Source organism: Pan troglodytes, chromosome 7 (assembly GCF_028858775.2).
Source record: "Pan troglodytes isolate AG18354 chromosome 7, NHGRI_mPanTro3-v2.0_pri, whole genome shotgun sequence".
In the NCBI taxonomy this organism is placed as follows: Eukaryota; Metazoa; Chordata; class Mammalia; order Primates; family Hominidae; genus Pan; species Pan troglodytes.
The window spans coordinates 63234702-63248058 of NC_072405.2; the positions used below are offsets into that span (position 1 = coordinate 63234702).

At 34.3% G+C, this 13357-nt stretch overlaps 1 protein-coding gene across 2 annotated transcripts in view; it reads left to right on the forward strand.

Moving 5' to 3' along the window:
• Nucleotides 1-13357, forward strand: part of RP1 (RP1 axonemal microtubule associated) — a 328721-nt gene that overhangs the window by 89401 nt on the left and 225963 nt on the right. For both annotated transcript variants that reach the window (XM_063817109.1, XM_054656745.2), the window contains exons 4-6: nucleotides 423-586; nucleotides 4219-4305; nucleotides 7535-7667. In XM_063817109.1, the coding sequence (XP_063673179.1) occupies nucleotides 423-586; nucleotides 4219-4305; nucleotides 7535-7667 (384 nt within the window). The remainder of the gene's footprint in view (nucleotides 1-422; nucleotides 587-4218; nucleotides 4306-7534; nucleotides 7668-13357) is intronic.

Below are 13357 nucleotides of genomic sequence, written 5' to 3' on the forward strand. Positions count from 1 at the left end.
GGAAAATAAATATCTAAACTCAAAAAATATCCTAAAAGGCATTAATTCTCAATGCACATGTTACATGCCAGAGCTGAGAATATTGGAGATTTTTTGTCAAAATACTGGGAGCTTCAAAAAAGTTGTCTAGTGACTCTTTCGGAGTCCAGGTATGACCAACAATAATATAGTAATGATACCACTCTAGCCACCTCACTAAAGATCTTTTTGGAAATATTCTCACTGTCACATTATAGAAAATAGTAATTTTATTGAGTATTTTAAATTCCAAATATAAATCTTCTGTTATGGCACTTTTTCAGAGGAGATGAAGAATAAGTTTTGTCTATCCTGAACTCTCCTAGTTTTATGATGACCTGCTGTTCTGAGTCTTCCATTTCTATCAGTTGCCATAATGCTGTATGTTATTTTTTCTTTTATAGGTAGTAACTGGAAAGTTTTTATAATCACCAGTGACTTGCCAGATGCAGGGACCAGCTCACAGATTTATATTATTCTGTATGGACAACATAGAAGTTCAGCCCCCATATATCTTTATGGAACAGATGGGGCTCGATTTCAGGTTGGCCATGAAGACATATTTACTGTAAGTAATAAAACTGAGTATAAACTGTTAATGTAAGTGATACAGCTAGTAGGTACTTTGGAATGAACATAGTCTATCCCTTTAGTAACACCATGTGCCCTGTAGAAGATCATTCAAAAATAATTTATGGAAGTTTTTGCTCAAGCAGATTTAACACAAGTAAATCTGCAATATGGGAAGAGACAGTAGCTAGAGATAAATACTAGATGGTAAACACTTATTTTTATGTGGACAGACATCAGGAGCGCTTATGCCTTTCTGGCTCTCCAGATAAGGCTCAAAGTCAAGCTCAAAAAGGGAAAAATAAAATTGTCAAACAAGGAAGGCAAAAAAGTTGTCATCAAGTTGTTAATTACTGGTTTTTATTAGTTATTAGTTATCAAGTTATTAGACCATGGCTAGACACGTGGAGATCAGGGTCTAGAGGGAAACAGAGGTAACAAAGATGAAGCAGGGAGACCAGTGCCATGTTGTTAAACTGAAGTCAGATACATTAGCAAACAAAGGCAAGACTTGAAGTGGGTCAAGCACCTGGCACTTATAGATGCTTAGTAATGTCTGTTGAATAAATTAATGGATGCACAGAAGGATTGGTTTGAACCAGGTGGAGACAGAGTAAAATCACCATGAAAAAAGAGTCTCCTTAAGTATTGCAAGTCTTCATAGGACAGCCATCTCCATGTGATCCTGGATGTTTGGTTTACTACAACCACAGGAGAGGCTGAACCATTTGGAAACATTGTTCCCATTAGATTAGTTTGATCTAACTTTTCCATCCTATATGAGTCAATATTTAAAGACACTCTTGTGTTTATAGTCACTAAAAGGAAAAGATTTTGTCATTATTTTCTGTGAGTAAGAAATAAAAATAGTCTGAGCTGTTGTTGTTTTACTATTTTAGTGTTTCATGTTTTCTTTTAAATTGAATTATATATTCACATAGTTTATAGGGCTCAATAATTTTCAATTCTGTAATAAGAAAGGAGCACCCTTAACCCCTCATTTTTATAGTTTGATGCTTCTTTTTTCTTAATGCTGCTACTAAATTTCAGCTCTTTCTGTTGTCACTCTTGCCTGAGTTCTGGGATGGCTACATTAATCTCTTGCTGTAGAGGTGATGGCTTTATTAAATGCAGTAATTTCATGCCAATTTTGATCACAGTTTCGTTTGTTCTAATGAATTGTTTTCTTGTAAGGGTTCTTAGGCAGACTGTTTTACATCTTCCTTTCCTTTTTCCCTGTACTTTCTTTGTATAGACCTTTTCTTTTCTTTTTTATTATGGTAAAATACACAAAAGTTACCATTAAAAAATTTTTAAATTGTACAATTTAGTGGCATATAGTACATTCACAGTGTTATTCAACAATCACTATCTACTTTCATAACATTTTATTCACTCCAAAAGAAAACTTTGTTATGCAGTCACTCCCTGTTGCCTTTCTACCAACCCCTAGCAACCTCTGTCTTGTCTTCCCTTCCCTTCCCTTTCCCTTCCCTTTCCCTTCCCCTCCCCTCTCTACCTCCCTCCTCCCTCCTCCCCTCCCCTCCCCTCCCCTTCCTTTCCCATCCCTCCCCTTCCCTTTCCTTTCCTATTTGGATGTTTTAAATTTTTTCTTATTGCTGAATTGCTGTAGCTAGAACTTTCAGTACAGTGTTGAATAGAAGTAGCAAAAATTATTATCCTTGTCTTGTTCCTGATTTGGGGGAAAAGCTCTTCATCTTTTGCCATCGAGTAGGACGTTATCTGTGCGTTTTTCTCACGATAAGTGCCCTTTATCATGTTCAGGAAGTTCTTTTCAATTTCTAGTTTGTTGAATTTTTTTTTTTAATCATGAAAGGGCATTTGATTTTGTCAAATGTGCATGTTTGTGTGTGTGTCAGGGGGGCAGTTTGGCATCAGTTGAGATGATTGTGTTTTTTCCCTCTATTTTATTTACGTGGTATATTAGATTGATATTTGTATGTAGAACCAATTTCCATTCCTGGGATAAATCCTAGTTTATTATAACGTATAATCTTTTTAATATGCTTCTGGATTCATTAGCTAGTTTTGTTGAAGATGTTTGCATCTTTATAAGGCACAGTGGTTTATAGTTTCCTTGTTATGTCTTTGGGTTTGTTATCAGCATAATGCTGACCTTGCAGAATGAGTTAAAAAGTATTTCCACCTCTTTTTTGGAAGTGTTTGGAATTAATTCTTCTTTAAATATTTGATAGAATTCACCAATGAAGCCTTCTGTCCTAGGTTTTTTTTTTCTTGGGAGGTTTTTGATTACTGATTCAATCTCTTTACCCTTTATAGGTCTATTCATATTTTTTATTTCTTCGAGTCACTTTTGGTGGTCTGTGTGTTTCTATAGATTTGTCCATTTCATGTAGGTTATCTAATTTGTTGGCATACTATTGCTCATAGCATTCTTTTATGATCCTTTTTATTTCTGTAAAGTCAATAGCAATGTCTCTACTTTTATTTTTGATTTTAGCAATTCTCTTTGCTAACATCTAGATAGGCTAAAGTCTATCAGTTTTATTGATGTTTTTAATAACCAAACATTAATTTATTTTGTTGTTTTTATATTCTCCCTTTTGTTTATCAGTCTATCTCTTTCTTCTACTAGCTTAGGATTTAGTTTGCCTTTCTTTTTCTAGTTCCTTAAGATGTAAAGTTAGGTTATTTATTTGAGATTTCTGTTCTTTTTTAATGTAGGTGTATATAGCTATAAATGTCCCTCAGAGCTCTTTTTCCATATTTTTGTGTTATATTTTTGTTTTCACTTGTCTCAAAGTATTTTTTAATTTTCCTGCAGTTTGTTCTTTGACCTATTTGTTGCTTACGAGTATGTTCTTTAATTTACACTTTTTTTTTTTTTTCCCCCTGAGATGGAGTCTATCTCTCTCGCCCAGGCTGGAGTGCAGTGGCATGATCTCAGCTCACTGCAACCTCTGCCTCCCGAGTTCAAGCAATTCTCCTGCCTTAGCTTCCCAAGTAGCTGGGATTACAGGCGCCTGCCAACACGCCCAGCTAATTTTTGTATTTTTTGTAGAGACAGGGTTTCACGGTGTTGGCCAGGCTGGTCTTGAACTCCTGACCTCATGATCCACCTGCCTTGGAATTTACACATATTTTGAACTTTTCAGTTTGACTTATAATACTGATTTCTGGATTCATTCCATTGTGTTTCGACAAGATACTCTGTATGATTTGTCTTTTTAAATTTTCAAGACTTGTTTTGTTGCATTACATATGTTCTATCCTGGAGAACGTTCCATGTGCACTTGGAAAGACTGTTTTCTGTTGTTGGGTGGAGTGTTCTATAGATGTTAAGTCTAGGTGGTGTGTAATGTTCAAGGCCTCTATTTTCTTATTCTTTTCTCTACTTGTTCTACCCATCATTCAAGTTGGGTATTGAAGTCTCCAACTGTTATCATAGAGTGTCTGTTTCTCTATTCAGTTCTGTTAAATTTTGCTTATTATATTTTAGTACTCTCTTGTTAGGTGTGCACATGTTTATAATTCTTATGTCTTCTTAATGAATTGACCCCTTTATCAACATTTCATGTCCTAATCTGAGCTGTTTTTAAGTGGATTTTGTGAAATTACATTGAAAGTTATTCCCTTGGCTCTTCATAGATAACAGTTGGAGACATTGGAGCACTCTTTAAGATTCGTATTGGTCATACCAACTCTGGACCCTCCCCTTCCTGGCACTGCAAGGAGGTAAGGATATATCAACACTTTCCCATTCTTTGCAAAATCCTCTGCATATTCCTCTCAGGAGTCAACTCATCATGCCTATAATGAGTTGATAGAGTCCTGTACCTTTTTAGCCAGTGCTTTCTTCAAGGCAGAAGTATCATATGCCCTTAATAATTAATTAATTCTTAATTGATTGAGGGAGGCACCTTAACCAAGCAATTCTTTCACCTCTTTGCAAAGAAAAAAACGCCTGGGACTCTGGATAAACTCATATAGCTTCTTGATGTAGTGGCACTGCTGATAAAAAGATGACTAGCTGTATGTTATTTGCTTCAGAAATGTTGTAAAGATAGACCACTGTGTTGATGAAATAATAGTCTACTAGAAATGAATGCCAGCTTTGAAATTTAGTCTATTCATGCTAAGCAGGAAAATGCCCCTTGAGTATTTTTAAGATTAAAAAAAGGCTTAAATTTTCTACATTGTTCAGCATGAAACATCCTACTTATTAGCATGATTGTCAGTAAATGCAGATCTCCAACACTGGAAATCATAGAGCTTGTCATCCAATTTTATATATGGTGTATTTACATCTTCTGTCATTTCAAAATAAATGCTCTTTAACTAAACAAGTTCTCAAAATGTGCAGAAAATCTAGTCATATTCCTGATACTTTCGGCAAACTTACTCTTCTTGAGTTTTAACATGTGGAAGAATTAATGAAAAATTCATAGAAGATGAGTAATTCCTTAAAAACATTAAAAAATTCCATTAGCAGAAATATATAGTTGTTAATACCATCTTCTTTATGTTAAAGTTACAAACGATTCTGAAAGCAGAATGAAAAAATAAAACTCACCTTATGAAAATACAGAATGTTGAGGTTATATTTTAAAATTCAAAATTACTACCTGGCTTCTATGTGAAATGCTTTTATGCTATATAGAGCTTTTGAAGTATGATATTCAAATTGATTCTTAAGTGATCATATATGACAATATCTTTTTATCTTCCCTCTCAGTAAGGTAAACTAACATATGAAAATTATCATTAATCCTCCTGCCATTTCATTTGATAGCCAATAAGCAAGATTACATTCATTATGAACTTGGGATGCTGAGACAAAAAATTTTGTATTATGGAGGAATGATATAAAAATCAGGCTGAAAATTTCTATTGTCTTTCTCTCTATGGCAAGTATTCTCTCACTGCAAGGGAACTTTGCCTAAGGTTTACTTTGGCTCTTGTTGAGTACCTGTGAAGAAGAAACACATTCTTGATCCAAAGTTTCCTTCTGAATATAGAAAAGCCCTTATCCAGTTTATCCATTTTGGCAAATTAGATAATGGTTTGAAAATTTTCTGTTCAATTCTTATAATACAGTTTAGAAGTTTGAAATTTGAAATTTTAATTAATCAACTTGTATGGGGATTTGAACAGAATCACTGATTCTATGATATCAACAATAATGCATTTCCATAAAATAACCACATTGCTTTAGAAACTTAATCTTGATTTTTTTCAAGTTTAGTTAGGGAAGATTACAAAATAAAAAGTTCAAAATGTTAGGTTATTTTCTGCTTCTCAAATGATCAGCTTTGGGCCTTAATTAAAATAATCAAATCAGACAGTCTTGGCAGTAATAACCTTGCAAACAATAGTTTTTCTCACGGGTTCTCAGGAAGCCTTTCTAAAAGTGACATTACATTGTATCAGAATCACACTTAACATGCATTTATAAATGTGAATTCCTGAACCTGTCTGAGTCTCACAGACCTTAGTAGGATCAGGTACTGAAAATCTGACTTTTTTTCCTTTTTGAGACAGGGTCTCCGTCTATTGCCTAGGCTGGAGACCAGTGGCACGATCATGGCTCGCTGCAGCCTTGACTTCCCAGGCTCAAGCGATCCTCCCACCTCAGCCTCCCAAGTAGCTGGGACTATAGGCATGCACCACCACACCTGGCTAATTTTTTATTTTTTGTAGAGACAGGGTCTTGCCATGTTGCCCTGGTTGGTCTCAAACTCGTGGGCTCAAGCAATCTGCCCACCTTGGGCCCACAAAGTGCTGGGATTACAGGTGTGAGCCACTGTGCCTGGGTGAAAATCTGCCTTTTTAACAGGGTGATTTTAAAATCATTGAAGTTGAAAATCTCTGATTTAAGGCATTCTCAAAAGAGTAAGATTAATTTAATAGTTAAAATAACACCTCACTGAAGCTTTATTTCTAAAAATATTTTAATGAAAAAGTTATCTTTCTGTAAACATTTCATTATATTACAAATGAAACATCTGAATCCATTACAGAACACATCTGAATTCTTAAACATCAGAAAACATACTGAAGTTTTAAAGTAATTTTGAATATTTAGGTAGGCTAACAATCCTTACATTACCCTTGCACACTGGCATGCTTATTCACCATTTTGTGACATCAATTACTGGAACTCCAAGAGATACTGTAAAAGAATAATAGTACTCTATTCAGAAAAGGTTAGATTTTAGTATCAGAAAATATAATTTTTACTTTTTGATGATTTTCATATTTTTCAGTTCCTACCAGAAATTATTAACATTCTTGTTTAACTCCAGGATAAATGGATCAGGTATAATAGGTAACCATATAAATAATCAGTGCTTGAATTTTGTTCATTGCTAAGGATCCAAGGGGGGAACCATATCAGTTTGAATCTGTAGTGTATGAAATCTGACCTTATGCCAATATTTATAAAATTACTTTAAACCAAAAGTTAATTTCTAAGAAGTTGAAACAGGGAAATAATATATTTCTAAAAATGTAAACATCTCTTTCTAAACAGGAAAATATTAATGACATAAGGTTTGGGAAGAAATTGCCATGTTTGACATAAACATTTCAAAATAGAAACACTAGAAATAGAAAATTTATCTGGGTGCAGTGGCACGTTGTCTGTAGTCCCAGCTACTCAGGAGGCTGAGGTGGGAGGATCACTTCAGCCTAGGAGTTGGCAACCAGCCTGGGCAACATAGCAAGATTTTGTCTCAAAAAAATAAATAAATAAATAGAAATAGGAAGATTTTTAGATAGAGGAAAGAAATGCCATTGTACCTGAGATGGCAGTAAAAGAAGAAATTAGCACTGTCAAATTATCAACAGTTTCTCATATTAAAAATAATTCTCTGAGCCAAGTGGCAGTCTTGAACAAAAACTTATTTGACACTTTGATAAAGCATTCCTAATATTTTTAAAAGTAATATTATTGTTATTATAGATACAGCTGCATAATATGAATTCTGGAAAACAGTTTTATGTACCTGTTCAACGATGGTTGGCACGAGATCAAGAGGATGGGGAAATCTGTCGAGAATTTCCTCTTTTAAGTAAAGGACAACCCGTCCTTCCAGGTAGGAAAGATTCAACTCCAGGTAGCATGGATAAAACCTGTTTGCCTAAATGCTGAAGGACAGGGAACCAATAAACACATGTTGAGTAAATGAATGATTAAGGACTGCCAGTTTCTTATCACTTACCTCTCCGATGTGGCAGCTGCATCTAAATGCTTTTTAGTTGTTTCACATGCCAGCATTCAGGAGTATGTTCTTGTCAACAGCCCTATAGGAAGGTTGGCTGAAATGCTTCTTAATCAAAACAAGGAAATTAATTCTTAGGCGGTCATGAGAAAATTGAATGTCAAATGACGTTCCTCCAGGGCTAAGAAATGCAAGTCAGTGTATACTTTTCCCACTGGGCTCTGCCTCATTTTTGAAAATTTATCTATTTGATTAGGAAATAAAACACAACTGCTCAATGACTTTCTAAATGTCTGGCCGAAAGCAGAGATGTGTTCAAGCCTTGTGTAAATTTATGGCTGATAATAGGCTCTTGTTCTACTCAGGATTAGGTAGTTACTGCTCCCCAGCACAAGAATTCAGGGTGACTATCCATAAGAACCATTTGCTCTTGGGTCTGCTGGCCTCTGCCTTGGGGGAGAACGGGATAAGGGCATACGAGATTATTAAATAGACAATTGGCAAAAAATGGATTTTTCTCCAATGCAGACTATGTTCTGTTAAAAATGTGATGTTTTAATTTTCTAAATAAATAAATAAATGAGTAACATTAAGTCTTATCTGACATTAGGCTTAGGTCCATACCAACCTGTGTAGTTTTTTGAGGGAACATAGACTGGTAAACATTTGCACAGATTGATGATTCCTTTGTGGTTTTAAATAAGGTGTGATCACTTTTCTTAAGTTTCTGAAGTTAAAATATTTTTGAAAAGACATGAATAGCCCTAGTTACTGAAAAGTGAAGCAGGAGCATTGTTCTCACCATTCATAAGTATTTTTTTCACCATTTAGAAGCATTGTTATCACTATTCTTCCTCATCAGCCCACACGTTTCACCTGAGAAGATGTTCGCCATGTGCCCTATTCCTACCCATTGTTAGTAACAATGCAGAGGTGACTTTCTGCTGCTACTTCCCTCCATTTTAACTGTTAAAGTTCTGCTCAAAGAAGGCACACTCTACAAATATGTTCTGATTTTACTTGTCTTCTGTGTAGGGCTTGACCCTTATGGTTTATTAATAAACATTTTTCTTTTCAGTTTCAGGACATGGCTTGGTATTCTAACCATACCCTATCATATGTATCTATAAATTTGATAAGCCTTTAGTTATCTAGGTCAGTGGTAGATACAGCAAATGATGATTTACCCTTGCCATATTTTTATCTAATATTCTAGCTAAGATTGATGCTGTGTCTGAAATGCTATCATTACAAATAAGTTAACACTCTTCACTAGAGGTAGACACATAAGTTCTAGGTGGTACAAATAACGAAAGCTGGATTAATGTCTTTTTTGCTATATTTTATTCCTTTAAGAGTATAAAAAGTAATGGTAGTTATTCATCATTTAAGACAACAGTAACTCTAAAAGTGTTTGCCCAGTTTACCAGTATACTATCATGTGTACGTGAAAAAAAGTTTGTTGTAATTATGGAATTATTTTCCTGCGAAGGATAAAGGTTCCTAACAAAACACCAAAAGTGGGCTCACAGGCTGTGTGAGCTACTTTTAAACAAATTTTATTTTTAATTGTGATAATTAACACAAACATTAACCTTACTACCTTAAACATTTTTAAGTGTACAGTTCACTTGTGTTAAGTGTATTCACATTGTTATGCAACAGATCTTTAGAACTTCTGCATCTTACAAAGCTGAAACTCTATATCCATTAAATACTGATTCCCCCCAATCCCCATCCTGCTGCACTTCTCTCAGCCCTTGGGAACCACATTTCTACTTTCTGTTTCTATGATTTTAACTACTTTAGATACATCATATGAGTGTAAGCATACAGTTTTTGTCCTTTTGTGACTGGTTTATTTGACCTAATGTAATGTCTATGGTATACCATGTTAACAGAATTTTTATTCTTTTTAAGACTGCGTATTACTCTATCATATGTATATACCACAATTTCTTTATCCATTCATCTGACAGTGGACATTAGGCTTGCTTCCACCTTCTACCTATTGTGAATCATGTTGTAATGACCATGGGTGTGCAAATTTAAATATCTCTTTGAGATTCTACTTTGAACTCTTTTGGGTGTGTATCTAGAAATGGGGTTGCTGAATTATATGGTAATTCCGTTTTAAATTTTTTGAGGAACCTCCTTACCTTTTTCCATAGTAGTTGGACAATTTTACATCCCACAAGGGTTCCAATTTCTCTGCATTCTCCCCAACACTTGTTTTTTTTTTCTATTGATACTGGCCATCCTAATGGGTGTGAGGTAGTTTTTCATTGTGGTTTTCATTTGCATTTCTGTAATAATTAGTGATGTTGAATTTTTGTAGGCTTGTAGGCCATTTGTATATATTCTTTGATGAATTGTCTATTCAAGCTCTTTGCCTATTTTTAAATTGGATTGTCTCTTTTTCATGTGTTATTGTTTAGTTGAAGGAGTTCCTTATTTTTTCTGGATATTAGCCTCTTATCAGATATATGATTGGGAAATATTTTTTGCAACTCCATAAGTTGCTTGTTTACACTAATGATTGTTGCCTTTGCTGTGCAGAAGTTTTTAAGTTTGATGTAGCCCCATTTGTTTATGTTTGTTTTTGTTGCATGTGATTTTGGTGTCATATTCAAGAAATAACTGCCAAATTTGATATCCTGAAGGTTTTCTCTTAAGATTTCATCTAGGAGTTTTATGTATTTAGATTTTTATGGTTAGGTCTTTAATCCATTTTTAGTCAATATCTATATTGATGTAAGATAAAGATTCAACTTTATTTATTTATTTTTTTGCATGTGGATATCCAGTTTAGTCAACACCATTTATCGACGAGACTGCCTTCCTCCTTGTGTGGTCTTGGCACCCTTGTCAAAATCATTTCACTGTATAATCGAGGGCTTTTTTCTGAGTTCTCTACTCTATTCTATTAGTCTGTCTATCTTTATCCCAGTACCACACTGCCTTTATTACTGTTGCTTTGTCATATGTATTAAAATCAAGAAGTGTGAGGCTTATAACTTTGATCATTTCAAGATTGTTTTGACTATTCAGGGATCTCTTGGCAATCTACATGAATTTTTGGATTTTTTCCTATTTCTGTAAAAATTGCTGTTGAGATTTTGATAGGGACTGCATTTAATCTTTAGATTGCTTTGGGTAAGGTAGACATTTTAACAATATTAAGTCTTCTAACCTACAAACTTGGGGTGTCTTTCCATTTATTTGTTTCTTTAATTTATTTTAACAACGTTTTGTAGTTTTCACTGTACATATCTTTCACTGCCTTGGTTTAGTATTAAGTATAGTATTTTATTGTTTTTGGTGCTATTGTAAATGCAATTGTTTTCTTAATTTCTTTTTGTATTATTCTTTGTTAGTATATAGTAACGCAGCTGCTTTTTGAGTGTTGATTTTGTTGTTTTAACAATTTTTTTTGTGTGGAGCCTTTTAGAGTTTTCTACATATATAACCTGCAAACAGCGATAATCTTGCTTCTTCTCTTCCAAGTTGGTTATCTTTTATTTGTTTTTCTTGTTTTAATTGCAATACCTAGAACTTTCAGTCATATGTTGAATAGAAATGATGAGAGTGGGCATCCTTGTCTTTTTCATGATCTTAGAGGAAAAGTTTTTTTTCTTTCATCAATAAGTATTGTGTTAGCTGTGAGCTTTTTATATATTGCCATTATTATGTTGAGATAGTTTCCTTCTTTTCCTAGTTTGTTGAGAGTTTTTATCAAGGAAGAATGTTGGATTATAAGAATGCTTTTTCTGCATTGATGAAGTTTTTTGTTTTTTGTCTTTCATTCTGTTAATGTGGCATGTTACATTGATTGATTTTCATATGTGGAACCATCCTTGTATATCTAGGTATAAATGCAACTTGGTCATGCTGTATGTGCTGGGGGTAGGAGGGGGAGCTTCAGCATGTAAAATGCCATGAATTTTCCTACTGACTTCGATGAGGTTCTTTTTGTCTTTGGGCTTGCCTGGGTGCAGGAACCTCTTAGGCGGTTTCTGGGGTTCTCACAAAGGCAAATGTTCCAAGCATTGTTGTTATGATGGTGTCTCTGTGGGCAAATGCATTTTGCGGATGCCCTATGGGTACTTTTTAATGAAACAACTATTTTGTATTTCAGTTTACCCAGTAGAACCCTGGGTAAATATGTCAATTAAGAAAATTTCAGTTCATTTTTATTATATATTTGTCTTTTAAGTTCTTACATGGAAAATAAAAGAAGAATACCTCTGATTAGAATAGCTCAAAGGTGATAGACCACTGTTACTCTGATCCCCCTCTGCTTGTTTTCTCTCTCCAACTTTAGCATAGTTATTTGGTTTTTAAAAAAGGAAAAATGAAATTTTGGTTAGAAAAATAATAAGGAAGCCTGAGTGTGGTGGTTTACACTTGTAATCCCAGCACTTTGGGAGGCTAAGTCAGGTGGATCTCTTGAGTTCAAGACCAGCCTGGGCAACATGGTAAAACCCCATCTCTATTAAAAAATATAAAATTATATATTATGAATATGTAATATAATATAATGTTATATAATTATATTATTATATATACATAATGATATATATAATATATACATAATGATATATAAATGATATATATGAGATATATAAATGATATATATGATATATAAATGATATATATATGAGATATATATATATATGAGAAAATTAGCTGGGCATGGTAGCACATGCCTGTAGTCCCAGCTAGTCAGGAGCCTGAGGAGGGAGGATCGCTTGAGTCTGGGAGGTTGAGGATGCAGTGAGCCATGATTGTTCCACTGCATTCCAGCCTGAGTGACAGAACCAGACCCTGTATAAAAAAAAAAAGAAATCTTTAGATTCTTTAGAAAAGGATTGTCAAGTTTACAATCCCAGAAAGTAAATAAAACTTCCCTCAATAGTTCCTACTTATAAACCTTCTGCATGAGCTGAGGAGGGAATGGAATATGAAAGAATATCAACTGATGTGAAAATCCAGAGGATGGAGCTGGTGTGGGAGGGCAGTGCAGAACTGTGCTTGAATTCACAGAATTCTTCAATTAGAATCTTTTTCTCTTCTTCTGGTACTTCACGCCCATGAATATCAGGTATTTTATTATTATCCTACAGGTCCCTGAGGTTCTTTTTTTTAAAAAAGTATTTTTCTGTGTTGTTAGATTGGATGATTTCTATTTATCTGTCTTCAAGCTCATTTGTGCTTTCCTCTGTTCTCTCCAGTCTGCTCTTGAGCCTCTTCAGTGAGTTTTAAAATTTGTTTATGATGCTTTTTTTCAGTTCTAAAATTTCTATTTACTTCTTCTTTAAATTTTCTATTTCTTTGTGGGGATTTTCTATTTCTCCATTGGTTTTAAGAGTGTTCATGCTTGTTTGTAGTAACATTTGTGTCCCGACTGCTTTAAAATCTTTGCCAGATAATCAGTACCCATGTCATCTCAATGGTGATGTCTCCATTCTCTTTTCCCATGTGAGCTGATATTTTTCTTGTTCTTAATATTCTGAGTATTCTTATTATATTCTGGGCATTTTACATATTATTATAGGAGACAC